Source organism: Canis lupus, chromosome 32, assembly GCF_003254725.2.
Source record: "Canis lupus dingo isolate Sandy chromosome 32, ASM325472v2, whole genome shotgun sequence".
NCBI lineage: Eukaryota > Metazoa > Chordata > Mammalia > Carnivora > Canidae > Canis > Canis lupus.
The window spans coordinates 30144608-30163422 of NC_064274.1; the positions used below are offsets into that span (position 1 = coordinate 30144608).

The following is an 18815-nucleotide window of genomic DNA, read 5'->3' on the forward strand; positions in this document are numbered from 1 at the left end:
GTCACTTGTACCAATGGGGAATGCAATGGAGATGGGTGGTGACAATGAGAGTGGCATGAACACCTCACATCTCCATCTTTATGCTATAGGCTGGTCATAATCACACTTGTAAGAAGTGGGTACAAAATAAGAAAAGACTGAGTGGGCCCACGGGGCTCATCTGAGAGTAAAAAGCATGTATTTTTTAACTGCTCAGAGGCTGTTGATTTGTTTACTTTCTGATTCTTAGAGGGGTTTAGATGGATAAGGATCCAAAGTACCTGAATTCTGGTTAAGTGGGGTTTGTTTTCATTGCAATTAGGAATTCCAAGAGACTATTCTTGTATTGTTTTCCTTGTTATTTTCTATGAACAAAGAAGAATAAACCTACATTATACAGTCTGGGAAGTTTTTTGAGGAAATTGAAGAAGTCATTTTATTCAGGGAACTCATTGATGAGGAAGACAATAAATAAATGAAACAAAAATATAACTAGTTTCTTATAGAAAACAGATATGAGCCTGGGTAGCTCAGTGGTTTAGCGCCACCTTCAGCCCAGGGCATGATTCTGGAGACCCGGGATCGAGTCCCACGTCGGATTCCCTGCATGGAGCCTGCTTCTCCCTCTGCCTGTATCTCTGCCTCTCTCTCTCTCTCTGTGTGTCTCTCATGAATAAATCAATAAAACCTTAAAAAAAGAAACAGATATAATATTGTATATGTAATATTTATTTTTCTTTAAAAATTTATAGTTACATATATGTACATACATACAAGTATACATGTATAATGCACACACAAGTGTCTGTCTATCTTTCTATGTATCTAGAGATGGGATCTATAAACAGAAGATTTGAGCTTGACTTTCAGGTTTACCCCTTATTACTTAAGATACGGTTTCTTAATAAAATGAAAGATAATATGTGCTCTGCATAGCTCAAGGGCTTGTCATGAAAATTAAATGAGATCATGTAAATGCTTTATAAAACGTTATTTGAATTTTTATTGTATATATTAAATACTGGAGGTGCTAATATTGCAGTATAAGACTGGTTAAAGTAAATAGGTTTAAATGGAAGAGACTAGAAAGGCTTTGTTGATGAGCGAGTCTTATACTGAATTTGAGGTTGAGGGAAGATGATCAGTAGATGGGGAATCCCATCTGCATTGTTTCAGAAGTGAACCAGGGTAAAGTCTATAGATTTTCTTGGTGCAGAAAAGCTCATGAAAGCCTGTGTGTTAGGCAGGCAGTTATTGAAGGTGCAGTTGGTGGTGGACATTAACTCCATGATTAGGAGCTTTAATTTGATCTCAGAGGTAATTAAGCCGCACTGCTGAGCTCTGGGAAGGGGTGTTATCTGAGGTCAGTAGCAGCGGTTTGAGTGCTAGCTTTGGCCTAATTTGAAGCTAAAGAACAGCAGAGATTAAAGAGATTAAACAAAAATATAGCCTTCAATCCTCTATGTTTTGCCACTTCCTAAAATGACCTTTTAAAGTGTTTAGTGCCTGAACTCAGGTCGCATTCTTAGCCTAACCATTTAGAGGAGAATGGTGATTGTTTTGTTGCCCATCTTCATCGTTAAAGAGTGAAATATATTGCTAATGAGTACCAGTCAAACCATCAGCAGCATGGTAGCATGGAAGGGGTACTGGGCTAGCATAGTCCATCTGAGTTCTAACCCTCAGGTTGACTGGAAATTCAAGGAGGAACTAAAAGTTCCTCCTTGCAAGTGACATGATCACAGTTTTTTTTGTGCATTAATTTTATGTTTGTAGCATACCTGAGTTGTGAAAGGGCACTATGCTGTGTGCTTTCTGGGCTATAAAATGTGAATGAGATACACGAGATGGTGATGATGATGATGATGATGATGATGATGATAATGATGATAAGAGCACAGGTAAGCATAGGAGAGAGGAAGGAGAAAAGTACAAAAGAGGGATAAATAATAGTGGATCTAGATAAGAACAGAGTATTTCCTGTACCCTGGACACAGTTGTTTGTCTTCACTAAGCAGTTTGAATCCCTATCAACACATTATAAGCAGTAATTAAGGTTTGAGACTCCTTAGAGGAATTTACCACAAACATCTGATTCTGTATAGAACCATAAAAATTTTTTTAAGTAAGGGAACTCAGAATATTTATTCTAACACTTTTATTTCATTGATTAGGAAACCAAGGTGAAAGAGATAATGATCGATGTAAAGGCAGAACCAGAAAACTTGGTTTTCTTAGTCCTTAATCCAGTACTCACCTATCATACTGGGTTTGGCAAGATTTTTTTAAGGGATATTTTTAAGAAGCCTAATTCCTCAATTTTTTGTTACCTCAGGAAAGTGGTAACACTTTGGTGCCTTTAAAAGGCAGAATCAGAGGATTGGCTCTTCACCTAGTAGGGTGCTGCTGCATTCACAAATCATTTAATAAAGCCAGTTAGATCTTCAAATTAAAAAAGAAAGGCAAAAAATAAATAAATAAATAAAAAAGAAAGGCCAAGTCAGACATTTCTGTATTTTTATTGTTGTTATTCCCTTTCAAACTTTATAAAAATTAAAGTTCAGAAGGATACATGTCCTTTTTTTTTTTTTTTAGCAATTCAAAGTGGATGTATTTAGTCTCCTAAAAAAGTCATTTACTTTTAAAATTTGGATCATTTTATTTTTTCGTTTTACTTAGTTAAAATTTTAACATCTGAAGCATGTAGGAATCTGAAGGCAATGTAGCTATACATGTGTGATTGGTGTAAAAACCACAGACAAGAAACAAAATGTTTGGAATCAATATCCAAGAAACTTAGTGTAGATCTGAACTGATTCAGTACATAATAATGCAACAGTATTGAATAATTGGCAAGATTGCTTTTGTATTTAATTCTGTCATGACATCTGAATAAACAAGTTTAAAAGAACTAAGTTCATAACAGACTTGCTAAAGGGAGGTGTTCATAACTGTAGGGAGGTTGGGATGTTTCATCAATACATTAGGCAGGTGTTTCGCAAAGTGTGGTATGAAGACTCTTGACAACAGAATCACTCAGATTTAGTTGAAAATGCAGATTCCTGAGCCTTTTTCTTGATTCACCAAATCAGGATCTCTAAAGGGTAAAATGCCAGGTAGTCTCAATGCACACTGGTGACATTTTCAAGAGGGCAAGAATATGTTTTTACTGTGTCATGGTGTTCCTGGTCAAGAAGAGTGTTTAGTGACTTGAACTAGAAGGAAATTGGTAGAGTTAGAGTGAGGACACATCTTTATTAAGTATATAAGCAGAGACCAGAGGACAGCCCTACTTGGAGAATGGTCTCAATTTCTTGCACTGGTGAGCTCAGGCTCTCGCTGTTTTGGTCCCTGTGTCATTCACAGCAAGACTGTTTTTAGCAGTCCTTCCTTTGGGTCCTTGACACTTCTCATTATTCATAGGCTGTCAGTGATCACATCTCTGCCAGGGCTCCAGATCCATGACCCTGGTCTTCTTCCTTTGCTATCACCTCTTGCCAGAGTTCTGGCCTCCATATCTACCTGGATCCTGAAATCTTCCCTTAGACTCAAGTTTAACTCTGTATTTCCCAGAATATTTTTACAAAGGTCCTGTCATTGTTAAAATTGGCAAAAAGTAAGATGGAGCAAAATTTGAACAGGGTATATCTGTTACTAGTTTGTCTCTTGATCTTGGCTCTGAAAATCAAAGGTGCAAAGTTGGCCATTTGTTATTCCATATATTTGGCTAATTCAGCCCAAGCACATACCCTACTAAGCAGATTTTACTATTTACCATGGGTTATTTTGTAAAACACGGAATACTGGCAGCAATAAACTCAGAAATTTGGGGATAAGACATATGGCAGTGGCATATTTTAAGTCTGAAAGATGTTGTTCTTTAAATAAAGATCCTAAAAACAGCCTAAAAACATATATATATACATACATATATATATGTATGTATATATATATATATCAAACTTATATACTTAAAAAAAGATGTTCTTAGGATTAAAGCTTTTTTTCTTAAACAGATATTTCATTTTCAGAATTTTTGTTTATATGCTTTATTATATTCTTTTTATAAAAGTAAACCAGAATGAGTGAAATAAAGGGGATTAAGAGTACAGTTATCTTTTTCTAAAAAAAAGATTTTATTTATTTATGAATTTATTTGTTCATGAGAGACACAGAAAGAGAGGCAGAGACAGGCAGAAGGAGAAGCAGGCTCCCCATGGGGAGCCCTATGCGGGACTCAATCTCAGGACCCCCAAGATCACGACCTGAACCAAAGGCAGACGCTCAGGTGCCCCAAGAGTACACTTACCTTGATGAACACTGAGAAATGTATAAAATTATATATGTATAAATATAAACATATATTAAAAAGTAAAGCAGAGGTGTGTCTGGATGGTGCAGCTGGTTAAGCACTGTCTCTTGGTTTCTGCTCATGTGGTAGGCTCAGGTCATGATCTCAGGGTCATGAGACTCAGTTGGGCAAGGGGTGCAGGCTCAGTGCCAAACTGCTTAAGACTCTCTCTCTCTCTCTCCCTTTCCCCCTCCCCTGTGTGCTCACGGTCTCTCTCTCTCAAATAAATAAAGAAATCTTAAAAAAAAAAATAAATGAAGCAGAATGAAAAAGCTAGTAAGATGTGTTTAGTGTTTGTAATCCAAGGAATGAAATCTCCAGCTAATTAGGATGTCCAATCCCAAGTACTTTGGTAGGAATAACACAATTAGAGAAATAAGTGGGCTGCCTCTCTGAATGCCTCAGAATCCAGGCTAGTACCGTTTGGCTCCTGAGCAGTGCCACCACTGTGAAAGACAACACCCCTGCTCTTGTCACAGGGAAATTAGACTTCTAAACACCACAAAGGATCAAGGAGTGTCCCTGTCAAAATGCATCCCCAATCCAAATAAACCATCTTCTCTTTCATTTATTTTTTTTCCCCATCTTCTCTTTTAGATCAGAAACTCTGCAAATGGAAGCAAGGTAACTGCAGAGGCAGCACGTGTGGTCAAGATTCAAAGTCCTATTCATGCACGTGTGCAGAGGGATATACTTTAAGCCAAGATGGAAAATACTGTGAAGGTAATGTGCAGGGTAGCTACCTAAAAGCAAGGACAGCCCACCTGAGCCAGTGGCTGGTCTTCAGTGGGTCATCTAGAGCCTCAAAGCAAAACCAACTTGAGGTTTTCCCCCCTTTTTCTCCAGAAAAATGATTTTAATTTTTCTTCCATTAAAGTTTTTGTAATAACTTTCAGATCTTTATGCGTCATATTCCTATATCAAATACTCACAGAGGCTACTCAGAACTTAATATAAGGCAGGGATTCTCTGAGTGGACTCCGTGGACCTCGGTGGGTTTGACAGTGTGCAAAATGTCAGTATTTTCAAATTGTTTAAGGTAGTATGGTTCCATGACTATCATTCGATCCTCAAAGAGTGACTTCCATACCATATCCCATAACGTTCTGGTAGGAATTTGGGAAACTGTGCATTGAGACTGTTTATCTGGGGTTCCTCCTATTTTGAAGCTTCAGGTCCAGTTCAGTGAACCCAGGAGAAATACTGTATCCTTTCTCCTGGGAAGTCCAGTGAGTTACTAATTAAGAGCATCCAATGACTGTAGCACTCATTCAGTAGAATTAGTTGGGGTGAGATGTCGGGTAAAGCTGACATTTAAGTATAAGTTAAGTATATGCCTTCTGCTCACCTGGGACTAGTGGGGGAGAGCCATTGCATAGAACATTGGCCTGAAAGCTGGGTTTCTGCTGCAGTGAATCTGCTGGGGAATGTTCCTGTATTCAAGTGAAGGGCTCCTGTCAGCCCCGAGAGTGCTGAAGAGCAGAGCAGGGGATGTCATTTCCTGATCAAGGACTTTCAAGAGTCCCTGACTTCAATGGCTACATTTTTCATGGGAAATTGTACTACTTTTTCCTGAAGGCAATTTTAGTATGAAAATACAGATTTATTTGAAAGCATAAACTGTGACAATAAAAATGACTTTCGTGACAATGAACTGACTTATTTCGTTATTTGCCAGGGTAGCAAAAACAGTCTTAGGGCAGCCCACATGGCTCAGTGGTTTAGCACCTGCCTTCAGCCCAGGGCGTGATCCTGGAGACCCAAGATTGAGTCCCACATCGGGCTCCCTGTGTGGAGCCTGCTTCTCCCCCCTGCCTGTGTCTCTGCCTCTCTCTTTGTGTCTCTAATGAATAAATAAATAAAATCTTTAAAAAAAAAACAGACTTTCCATTCTCAGTTATAGCAAATACAAGTGTGAGATATTATACTTTGTGCTTATTAGTAATATTACAATTTATTTAAAAAATAACCATTTATGTTTTACTGTCGTCATTGTATAGATGTCAATGAATGTGCCTTTTGGAATCATGGCTGTACTCTTGGGTGTGAAAACATCCCTGGATCTTATTATTGCACATGCCCTGTAGGATTTATTCTGCTTCCTGATGGGAAACGGTGTCATCGTAAGTATTTATCGCATTATTTTCTTTCATTTTCAGTGATATTTCTAAGGTAGCTATGATCTGGGTTGGTGGTCCTTGATCAGCAGTATGCATCAGAATTATCTTGATATTTTGGAATGTACATGAATGACTAGACCCCAGATTTATTAAATTAAAACCTCTAAGGTTGGGAAACACGTATATAAATCTATCTCTCTATATATATATTTCTTGTTTCTTTATCCATATTTTACTGTGTATCTCTGAAAGATAAGCATGTAAAAACTCAATCATGATACTTTATTATATCTAAAACACTAGCTGTGATTCCCTGTTATCATCTATTATCTAGTTAGTTTTTAGGTATAATCACAATACCATTGTCACCTGAAAAAAATCAGCAATAATTCCCTAATAACATTAAATGTTGTCTAGGTGTTCAAATTACTTTAAAAGGTCTTTTTAAACAGTTGATTCATTTAACTAACCATCCAGACAAGAACTATGTATATTCTATTAGCTTAATACTTCACTTTTATTCTACAGATTCCCTCACTTCTTTTTGTCTTTCTCTGAGTGACTTGTTTCACTTAGCGTTATGCCATCTAGATCCATCCAAGTTTTTGCAAATGTCAATATTTCATTTTTATGAATAATAGTCCATTACACACACACACACACACACACACACACACACATCCAATTACATCCAATTCTCCTTTATTCATTTATCTGTTGATGGACACTTAGGCTGCTTCCATAATTTGGCTATTGTCAAAATGCTGCAATAAACATAGGGGTGCATGTATCCTTTTGATTAGTGTTTTCATATTTTTTGGGTAAATATCCAGTAGTGTTATTCTGACAGGAGTGAAGTGATATCTCATTATAGTTTTGATTTGTATTTCTCTAATGATGAGTGATGTTGAGTGTCTTTTCATGTGTCTGTTGGTTACTTGTAGGTCTTCTTTGGAGAAATATCTGCTTATGTCTTCTGCCTATTTTAAAATTGGATTTTTTTGTTTTGTTTTTTGGGTGTTGAGTTGTATCAGTTCTTTAAATATTTTACGTACTAACTCCTTGTCAGATATGTCATTTACAAATATCTTTCCCATCCAGTGGTTGTCTTTTTGTTTCATTGATTGCCTCCGTTGCTGTTCAGAGACTTTTTCATTTGATGTAGTCCCAAGAACTTATTTTTGCTTTTGTTTTCCTTGCCTTAGGAGACATATTTAGACATTGCTATGGCCAATTTCAGAAAAATTACTGCCAGTGCTCTCTTTAAGGATTTTTATGGCTTCAGGTCTTATGTTTAGTTCTTTAATCTATCTTGAGTTTATTTTTGTGGATGGCGAAAGAGTGGTCTAGTTTCATTCCTTTACAAGTAGCTATCCAGTTTTCCTAACACCATTTGTTAAAGAGACTGTCTTTTTCCCATTGCATATTCTTGACTCCTTTGTTGAAGATTGCTGACAATATAATTATGAGTTTATTTCTGGGCTCTCTATTCTGTTCTGTTAATCTATGTGTCTATATTTGTGCCGGTACCACATTGTTTTGATTACTACAGTTTTGTAATACATCTTGAAACCTGGGATTGTGATACCTCCAATTTTGCTTTTCTTTTTCAAGGTTTCTTTGGCTATTCAGTCTTTAGTGTTTCCCTACAAATGTTAGGATTATTTGTTTTAGTTTAGTTCTATGAAAAATGCTATTGATATTTTGATAAGGATTACATTAAATCTGTAGATTGCTTTGGGTGAGTAGTATAGACATTTTAGCAATATCGGTTCTTCCAATCCATAAGCATGGAATATCTTTCCATTTATTTGTGTCATCTTGAATTTGTTTTATCAGTGTTTTATAGTGTTTAGGGTACAGGCTTCTCACTTCTTTGGTTAAATTTATTCCTTAATATCTTATTGTTTTGGTGGTATTGTATATGTGATTTTTTTTTTAAATTTCACTTTCTGTGGCTTCATTATTAGTGTATAGGAATGTAGGATATTTCTGTAGATCAATTTTGTGTTCTGTGACTTTACTGAATTCACTTATCAGTTCTAATAGTTTTTTGGTGGAGTCTTTAGGGTTTTCCTCTGTAGTATCATGTCATCTACAAATAGTGAGAGTCATCTTCCTTACCAATTTGGATACTTTTTATTTCTTTGTGTTGCCTAGTTGCTATGGCTAGGATTTCCAGTATTATGTTGAATAAAAATCGTGAGTGGACATCCTTGGCCCCTGTGTTATTAATGGGTCAGTCTGGGACCACTTTGGCCTTGTGTTGAGTCATAACAGATGTTTGCCAGGGCTGTGACTGCACCAAACTGCAGGGTACTCTCCCTATGTTTGTCTCCTGAGAGGCTTTCAGTGGTGGCTGGGGCTCGCAGTCAGACTTGATGTCTATCCCAAGTTGCTGTCAAACATGTGTGTGGTTATCTTCCCTTCTCCCCAACACAAGAGTCACTTTTAAGTGGTGCTGGCCTCTGATGCGGCTCTTTGCATTATGCCAATCTTGTGGAGCCACTTTGGAGAACTCTTGCCTAGGACAGGTGAGATGCAGTAGGGGTCTACAGGAGAGAGTGGGGGCAGGATGTATTGTTAGTGAGCTAGGTGGAGAGTGTTGGCACTACTGATTCCCATAGGTGTCTGTGTATCTGGGCCAGGGGTGGGGGAGAGAAATAGCATGAGCCAGTTCTTTTGTTCCTGGAGAAGTCTCCTAAAGATCCTTTTCCCTCTAGTGAACATTTTGAAATTAGTAAATAAATCTCCTTTTTGTATACTCCAGGTGTTTTTCTAACTGCTGCTTCTATGCTGTATCTCAGTTTGCTCTTTGTTGTGCTGTCTCCTCAAGGGTGGGGATTCAGCTTCAGCTGAGCTCACTGGTATTTAAAGGTCCTGCTGTTTGAGCCAAGCCTCTCTGGTTTTCATAGCTAAATGTTATGGTACTTCATCTTCCCAGTGTGGGTCCCCCCATGCCTGGGATGGGGAGCCGGAGGTGAGGGTCTGCTCTTCTCCATTCTTTGTGCTTGCATTGGCACTTCCTCCCAAGGTATGTCTTGCCATGTCACTTTGGGTCCTAGCCATGTCCCTACAACAAGCTGTGGACAGTTTTTTTCTGCCAGTCTCCAGGTTGTTTTCTGGGTTATTTACACCGATGTGGGTGTTATCTAGATTTATCCATGGGATGAGGTGAGCTTAGTATCTTCCTACTCTGACACCCTCCATGGAAGTTGTTTGGGCATATTTTATTTATTTATTTATTTATTTATTTATTTATTTATTTATTCATTTATTTATTTATGATAGTCACACACACAGAGAGAGAGAGAGAGAGAGAGGCAGAGACACAGGCAGAGGGAGAAGCAGGCTCCATGCACCAGGAGCCCGATGTGGGATTCAATCCCGGGTCTCCCGGATCGCGCCCTGGGCCAAAGGCAGGCGCCAAACTGCTGCGCCACCCAGGGATCCCCTGTTTGGGCATATTTTTAATGATATCAAAATCACCTGGATGAGTAACAGCTAGTGTGTGTACTCTCTGATATTTTCCACATGCTGTGCCTAATTTAATGTTATTGCCACTCTAGTGATGGACACCAGTTTGGGCCAACATGGTACAGTACTCTACTGTAGATTTCTGCAAAGCTGGGTAACAGTGGCTAGTGAGGATCACCAGTTTTGTTTGTCTCGTCTAATCATTTCAGAGTTTTCTTGTATTGCAGTCTGTACTTTCCACTCTTCATAATGAGTTTGAGCCTAGAGTTGATCTACTCCAGCAACTTTTTCATGTGCTGTGAGGCCACCATCTTCCCGCCTTAGGTATAGGACAGTTTCCAAACAAGAACAGCCACTAAGGTAGTTGAAATTGAGAAAGAGTCCAACAGTCTTTCAATGAATGGTTGTAGCAGCCATTAACAATAATATCCTAGATTTCCTTGTTATCTCGTAAGATATATTTTCCAGGCTTATCTTATATATTCTATGTTCTAGACCTGGCATTAGCAATTTCTTAAAGAATGATACTTGTTTTTAATGAGAAAATTACATTTAGAGAACATAATCTGCTACTACTAGGTTAGTCATTGTGTCTAGCCTTTCAGGCCATCAGAGCCAGGAAAACACTTTTTAAAGAGAGAAATAAAGTATAAATTTATATGGACATGCCCACTTTCAATTTAAGATTACATACTCTCGTACCTTCTTATAGGTTTCTTATTGAATCTACTAACATAGCTAAGTAGAAATTAATATTTAAGACCATATGCATTGTCTAGCCCTGTTCCAGAGATGATGATGAATAGATCAGTCTGAGTGTGGTAAGTGCTTATGACATTTAAGGCATTTAAAAATAGATGGATGGTAATGAATTTACCATGGGTAATGGTAATGAGATTACCCACTACATTTGTTCCTGTCTCTGGAACTTTCCCTTCTAATACCATGTAATTTACCAGTTGGCAAATATACTTAAGTGCATGATGTTAATGTGTTATGGAATACACTATGTGACATGCATAATCTCATTTGATTGTCAAAACTTCTAAGACCTCTATAGTACATGTATTTTCTATTTTAATCTTTGATTTTCTTGTAATTTATTTTGATGTATGGTGTAAGGTAGGGATGTAACTTTTCAAATCATTTCTCAGTTATTTCTGTGCCATGTTGGATGATCATTCACATGATCAATGATTTAAAATACCTTTACCACAGGGGCATCTGGGTAGCTCAGGTGGTTAAGCATCTGACTCTTGGTTTTGGTGCAGGTCATATGATCTCATGGCTTGTGGATTTACATCAGGCTCCACACTCAATGGAGAGTCTAGTTGAAGATTTCTCCTCCTCTGCCTCTCCTGCAACTTGTGTGTGCACATGCATGCCAGCTCTCTCTCTCAAATAAATAAACAAATCTTTAAAAAATACATTTATCATATACTACATTCTTATGCATACCTGAGTCTTTTTTTAAAATGAGCTTTCTCTCTGGCTCTATTATCTTTTCTGTCTATACCTGCACTTATTTAGTTAATGCTCCTTTATGATACATTTTGATATTTGTTAAGAGCCTCTCACTCTCTTCCTACACCTAACCACACTCATACCATGTTCTTAGTTTTTTTACGTATACAATTAGTTTTCCAGATGAACTTGCAAATCCTTTGGCTAAGTTATATTTAAAATATTTTGGAATTTTGATGATTAATAACTTTGAAAATATTATTTGACATAGAAGAAACTTAGAGGAAGCTAGAGTCATTTGCCAAAAAGAGAAGTCTTTCTTTAATTTTTTAGATTTGAGGATTTTCTGTATTTTTACATCACCCTTACCACAGCATTTCATAAATGTCTTTATGAAATGTCATTAACTTACTCTTTTTAGTGTAGCATTTTTTAGCTGTTGATTTTGCTAAATTTCCACAAATCTGACTTAACACTAATCTTGACCTTATGCTTCAATGATTAGAATTAATTGCCTGTCCGAGCAATACATCTAAATGTAGCCATGACTGTGTTCTGACATCAGATGGTCCCATATGTTTCTGTCCTGAAGGCTCAGTGCTTGAGGCAGATGGAAAAACATGTAGTGGTAAGTTTATTTACTTTTTGTTTGTTTGAAAACAAACTTTCTGAGTGACACCTAAAGATTGATCTTTGATATAATGGAGAAGAGACTTTCCAACATTATACTTGAAAAGATATTGGTGCAGCAGAATAGTATGTAGATTTTTGTCAGGTTTTTATTTGTGTTTTTTTTTTTTGCTTTTAGACAGCATAGCGTGGTGGTTATGAGCAAGGGCTTTGGAGTTAGACAGCTCTGAGGTAGCATTCATTACCTGTTACAAGCAGTGTTATTTTGGACTACTTGCCCTCCCTTAGTTTCATTTTTTTTTTTCATCTGTGGAAGTTAGTAGACCTGCCTCCTGGATTTGTGGCCAGCGTTGAACAAGATGATGGATGCAGAGTCTTTAGTTTATTCCTTGTAGCGAATTAATGCCTCTCTACTTTTATCTTCATAGAGATTTAAGCATATAGAGGGCTGGATATAACTTAAAATTAGCATATAGTTATGTGTGGCTTTTTTTTTTAAATAAAGAAAGCAAAAAAAAAAAATCACAGGGCCAGAAATATATGTGAGAAAAAAATACATTACTCACTTGCAAGAATTAGACCAGCTGTCAAACTCATCAAAATATATTTTTTATTCCACTGTCAGTACACTTGTTTTTCAAACTCAGTGATAGTACAGAGGCCAAGGGTTGCTGGGTTGTGAAGGGTTAACATTCAAGACATGGGGTTATAGGAAAATGGAATATGATGACATTTTGCTCCTAGTCTCTGAAAAATAAATTTGATTGCAGCAGTATACAAGACTGTGGAAATGATTTTAAAAATCAACATATACTTAGTTCACTCACTATTTTGATGAAAAATTGTTTTATTTTTGAACGCATCATTAACAACTGCTTGTTTTTGTAGGCTGTTCATCACCTGATAATGGTGGATGTAGCCAGCTCTGCCTCCCTCTCAGCCCAGTATCCTGGGAATGTGGTTGCTTTCCTGGGTATGACCTACAACTGGACAAACAAAGCTGTGCAGCATCAGGTTAGTGCTGCGGACTTTGAAAGTGTGTCGCTGCAAAAAGATTATGTGAAACATTTTATTTAGAAAGATGGAGAGTTATGTTGCTTTTGGCTTCTGAGTAGAATGTCTGACTTCTTATTTTTGGAGATAGAAAACAAATAACATTGTAAATATAAATAAGAATCACAAAAATCATGTTTTTGAGGAATGTTTTTAAGTTTACTAGTACTCAGCAAAGATTTGTCATGACATTTAGTATGGCATTCCAGTATATGCGAAAATCACGACCAGAATAGTCTTAAAATACTTTATAGTTTAGAAGTGTTTAATAAATATTTGTTGATTGATTTGATTTTCATCTCTCCAGTGAATGTAACTATCATAATACTTTGACAAAATCTGTCCTTTTTATGTCAAAATTTAATATGTTGCTGAATGCTTGAATAATTTTTTCATCTTCTGATATTACATCTCTTAATCTTTCAGCAGCCTTGGATTCCTAGATTTATACCAAATTGATGTTATCTCTCCTAGGTTAATTATGCTTGTAATCTGAGATGACATAATGATGAGCCTGAAGAGCTTGATTTAGAGCCCAAGACTCTTAACTTCCTAGGGCGTTAGTGAATATAGCATAATCTGAGCTCTGAAAATATCAGAGGCCTTGTTATTAACCCGAATAATCATGCCTCCCTTTCAGAAGTACCCAGGTCAGAGAATGGTATTTATTTGGACATGAATTTATATAATCTGCTAATATTAAGATGTTTCTATATGTGTGAAGCAAGGAGATTATGGGACTAAGACTTGCATCATCTAGCTGTGGGGTTAGCTATTTAATGCTGGCTCTTTTTATAAGTAATTTGCATTTTAAAAGCAGGCACCCAGACAGAGGGGAATCCAGTAAAATGGAATTCTGATAAAATATCGCCTCATAGAAGAAATCTTCTTGACTGTCTTAACCTATACCACATTTGGTGGGAAATTAAGAAGGCAAACTGTAGAAAGAGGATACAGTGAAAAGGAAAAGTCAGAAGTGCTTATCGGGTTCCAAGGCATATTTTAAATACAGCCATACTTGAATTTGGTTAACAGGACCACAACCATTTTTGCTGTTTGCCAATTCTCAAGATATTCGACACATGCATTTTGATGGAACAGATTATGGAACCCTGCTCAGCCAGCAAATGGGAATGGTTTTTGCCCTTGATCACGACCCTGTGGAAAATAAGGTATGGTTTTGTCACTTGAACAGATGTGGCTATGCTTTAAGGGCAGAGTAGAGGATTTTATCCTAATAGATGACCTGAGCTACTTGAAAATCCTGTGCTAAGCTCAGAATGAATAAGCATAGAAAAATGTACATACAGACATTGGAGCGTAATTTGGGAAATTTCAAGGACACTCTTACTCTCATAACCTTAGCCTAGTCCTTACAGTGATTCAATCATTTTATTGAGAATGGTTGAGCAGGATCTTTATTTTTCAAAGATTTTATTTATTTATTCATGATAGAGAGAGAAAGAGAGAGAGAGAGGGAGAATGAGAGGCAGAGACACAGGCAGAGGGAGAAGCAGGCTCCATGCAGGGAGCCTGACGTGGGACTCGATCCTGGGACTCCAGGATCACGCCCTGGGCCAAAGGCAGGTGCTGAACTGCTGAGCCACCCAGGGATCCCCGGTTGAGCAGGATCTTAAATTTAGCTTCTCTTTGGAGATGAGTCTGGAAGGCTAGCACAGTGCCGTACACTCAGGAGGACTGCCATAAATAGTTTTTTAGGTATTTGCGGATAGCAGAAGGAGTGAGAGGTTGGGTGGATTATATTTGTCCTCGGTTAGCATGTACTTAAAACAAGATGTTATGGTGTCTTCTGGAGGTTAATCACACGGTAATTATAAATATACATAGTTATTAGTTAATTAGTTATTACTAGATAGTGCATTAATTTCTAGGATTTTAAACTTTGTATTTTTGTATCTTCCTGCTTTGAAGCAGTCTGGTAAATGGTCAAAAGAGACAGAGTGAAGCAGGTTGATTCTGTGTGTAATTGCTATGGATTGATAGCCAAATATAACTATTTTAGAAGTTTCATACTCAAACATTAGCAAAAAAAAAAAAAAAAAAAAAAAAAAACAAAAACCCTTCTTTCTTTTCCTTGAACTGAATCTATTGGACTCCATGGAAGAATTGTATTTGTAGAAATAAACAATTAATAGAAAAAAGTCAGTTCAAGATTCATTTATTACCAAACTAATTTTGTGTGTGTTTTTTTTTTTCCCTCAACACAGTCAGCATTAGACCCAGAATGAACTTACAGTCATGTGGCTGTTTTTCATTTCCCTGGTTAAGTTCTCTTGCTCTTGCTCATCAAACTGTGGTCCTTGGACTGGCAGCATCAACATCACCTGGAACTTGTTAGAATTGCAGACTCCCAGGCTCTACCTCTGACCCCTGAAGCAGAATCTCCATTTTAACAAGATTTCCAGATGATTCGCATGCACATTTGAGTTTGAGAAGAGCTCTAGCTTAGTGTTTTTTAATAGGAGAAGTACCCATTTTTGTATTATGGAATAAAACCTTTTCTGTTTTATCTACAAAGATGATAATCCACTAGTTAATAAATTACCATTGTATGAACATTCTCATCATTTATTATAGTTTATGTACATATACATACTCAGTTAAAATTCCACCAATGCCATCATTAAGTTGTCAGCTGACAACTGTTTTTAAAACTCTCACAAAATTCTTGTATCTGTTTGGTAGTCTGCATAGGAGACTTAAAAAAAGGGCTTTGCACCTGCAAGTTAGGTTCTGTTGACCAAGGTGGATTAATTAAAATGAAATTCAATATGGCCAGAGATCAAAGAAACTTTAGCAAATATCTAGACTTTGTCATTTTTACAGTAAAGAAAAATTAAGGTTAATGACTTGGCCAACGCAATTAAACAAAGAAGGGCCCAAACCAGGAGAGGAACCTGTAGGTCCAGGCTTGCAGTGAAGTGTAGTCCGCAGATTGAACAGCAGAAGATACAGCCTGGCTTGTAGCCCCCACTAAACTGCTCATCATAGCTCCCTTTCAGGCTGTAGAACCCATTAGAGTTTAAGTACAATGGCTTTGTTATTGACCAATTATCAAAGATTAATAAATCACCCAGTAGCAATAGAAATGTGTGCTAGGCACAGGGCTACAGGACCACACACACACACACACACACACACACACACACACACACACACACGTGTATATATAACTCCTTTTTAGTTTAATATTATCCGCATTTAACCAATGAGGACACTGAAGGTCTGAGACATGGAGCAACTTGCTTATGTTTACAGACATCTGGGAAGCAGCAGAGGTAGAAGGTGGAATCCAATTTGCAACTGTGTCTATCTCCAAAGCCAAGCTCTTAATGATTACACTATATGATCTGAAGATTTAATAACCATGTTTATATATATTCCACATGAATTTTTAAAAACAAATCTGACAGAAATGCCTATGTTCTTTTTTTGTAGATATACTTTGCCCATACAGCCCTGAAGTGGATAGAGAGAGCTAACATGGATGGTTCCCAGCGAGAAAGGCTTATTGAGGAAGGAGTGGATGTGCCAGAAGGTCTTGCCATAGATTGGATTGACCGTAAATTCTACTGGACAGACAACGGGTATGCTTCCTCCTTTAGTTTTAAGCCATGTGGGATGGGAGTGATGGCATAGGTAATACTGCTGGCCTCATCCTCTACTTTGAACCCAAGAAAATATTGCTGGGCACTTGAGTGGGACTGGAGGAAAGATGCCCCTAACACTGTCCATTTTCCCTCCACTTTCTCCACACTACCAAGCAGGATGTTCCTCTTCTCATCAAGACTGGATCTATATCCAAGGGAGAATGGTGAGGACCAAGAAAGCAACATGTGTTTTTGCACTGTAGGCTGTGGTAATCGGAGAAATGCAAAGACTGTCTGAATACAATCAATTTTTTGATATGGATAAGGCCCTGTCCTGGGTAACGGAGATGCAAAGAAGCCTGAGGAGTGTCCATCTTTGCAGTAGGCTCATAGTTTAGCCAGGGAGCTAAGGCACGTGGACCCAGAAGAAAACAAAACAAAACAAAACAAAACAAAAAAAAAACAGTACAAATGCTTGTTCTACATATCAGTACAAGAGATATATAAATAAGGCTGGGCATAAATAATTGCCAAATGAAGTGTGTCCACACCCAGAGGGAGCTTTGGAAGAGGTTCCAGGAATCAAGTAGCCCAACCCCCCTCATTTTAGAGACCGGAATTCACCTTCTGTCTCCCTGTGAATGAGCATGAAGGAGGGAGCAAGGCTTCACATGGGAGTTGTGAGCAAAGTCCTCACAAGATTGGAGAGATGGTCTACTTTCCCTTACGTGGGAAAGAACAGAACAGAACAACAACTCTGATGTGTCTGCCACCCTGGGGGTAATGCTTTTAGGGCTGTAGGAGGGGCAGTTGCATTTGGTGTATGTATGGCCTGTGTGAGCCCCAGGAGTGGTGGTGATAGGAGGAGGGTGAAGGAAGGAAGTGGGTGCTCCTATGTGTGCTAATGAGAGCCCTCTCCTTGCTTCCAAGAGAGACAGCTAACCACAGAGTATAGGCAGCTGTCACAAGATAGTGTTTAAATTCTCTGTGCTCTAGCATGTTTTCTCAGAATAACTTAAAGCCATAGAGTGTAATGGTAGCCAACTTATGCAACTGAGTTAAAGTAAAAGAAGATGATAGAATTAGGAGTTCACCTAGGAGTTCATCTCTATGAAATCAGCGGTCCCAATTCAGAAGGAGAGGTCCCAGGGAACAGGTTTATATGCTTGGAGGTAGGTTTTCTATGTCCTAGAAACATGGGAAACAAATGGTGTTTTAAAAATGAGCCAACTGTACAGTGGTGTGCAGTTATCAATAACATGGTACTTTTATGTCCAGGGTAAGTATATTTTCATTCATTCATTCATTTTGGTTTACATAAACATACTTTTATTCCTTTATTCTTTGGATATCCATTTATTGAATAACTGGAATGCACTAGACATTGTGCTAATAGCTTTATATCCATAACACTATGAATCCCAAAAAAGGTAAGTTTTCTTATCCCCAATTTAAAGATTAAAAAATTGGGAATTAAAGAGGAAGGTACCTTTCCCAATGGCAAGCAGCCAGCAAAAGGTAGATCTGGAATTTCAGTTGTAGTAATGATAAAAATCATAATAGCAACCTCTTCTGTGTTGAACCTACTTAAAAGGACATTTTAAAATGTCAGCTGTGCATAATAACAGAGCTTGTCCATGGTTGTTCTCCGAAGGGTAAACGTTGATCAGGACAGCAGATGTGAGCCGCTCTTGGTCTCTCTGAGGAGCCAGGTCTCCTCATATTTCCCACATTTGCACAGCACCTTTAATTTTAACAACATTTGATTAATGGCCTCATGGTACCTCCTGCAAGGCAATGCCTTCAGGAGCTAGTCACACACCTCCGTGTCCCAAAGAGTCAGACCTCAAATTCCCTAGTTCATTGGCTTCAGTAATAACAAGCCCTTCTAAGTCCTCTTCCCTCTAACAGCAGCTGTTAAAAAGAAAACCTTTAATTTGTCTGGAAATGAGAGGTTTATAGCTTGAAAACCTTGATATTAGCTAGAAATTGGATTTAAATAACTGAGATTCCAAGCTCATGATTTTAGATTATATGGTAACTTTTAACCAGTTAAAAGAGCCAGAGTGGATGCTTACAGTTTATATTGGCTGAGGAAAAGACAGATTCAAATTAACATCTAACAATAGG

At 37.7% G+C, this 18815-nt stretch overlaps 1 protein-coding gene and 1 pseudogene across 5 annotated transcripts in view; one reads left to right on the top strand and one right to left on the bottom strand.

Moving 5' to 3' along the window:
* The window catches only part of EGF (epidermal growth factor), a 93006-nt gene that overhangs the window by 36857 nt on the left and 37334 nt on the right, over positions 1–18815 (top strand). For all 5 annotated transcript variants that reach the window (XM_025465917.3, XM_035709774.2, XM_025465918.3 and 2 more), the window contains exons 6-11: positions 4928–5053; positions 6331–6453; positions 11897–12019; positions 12910–13035; positions 14110–14246; positions 16534–16682. In XM_025465917.3, the coding sequence (XP_025321702.1) occupies positions 4928–5053; positions 6331–6453; positions 11897–12019; positions 12910–13035; positions 14110–14246; positions 16534–16682 (784 nt within the window). The remainder of the gene's footprint in view (positions 1–4927; positions 5054–6330; positions 6454–11896; positions 12020–12909; positions 13036–14109; positions 14247–16533; positions 16683–18815) is intronic.
* Positions 9908–10238, bottom strand: LOC118353136 (60S ribosomal protein L30-like; annotated as a pseudogene).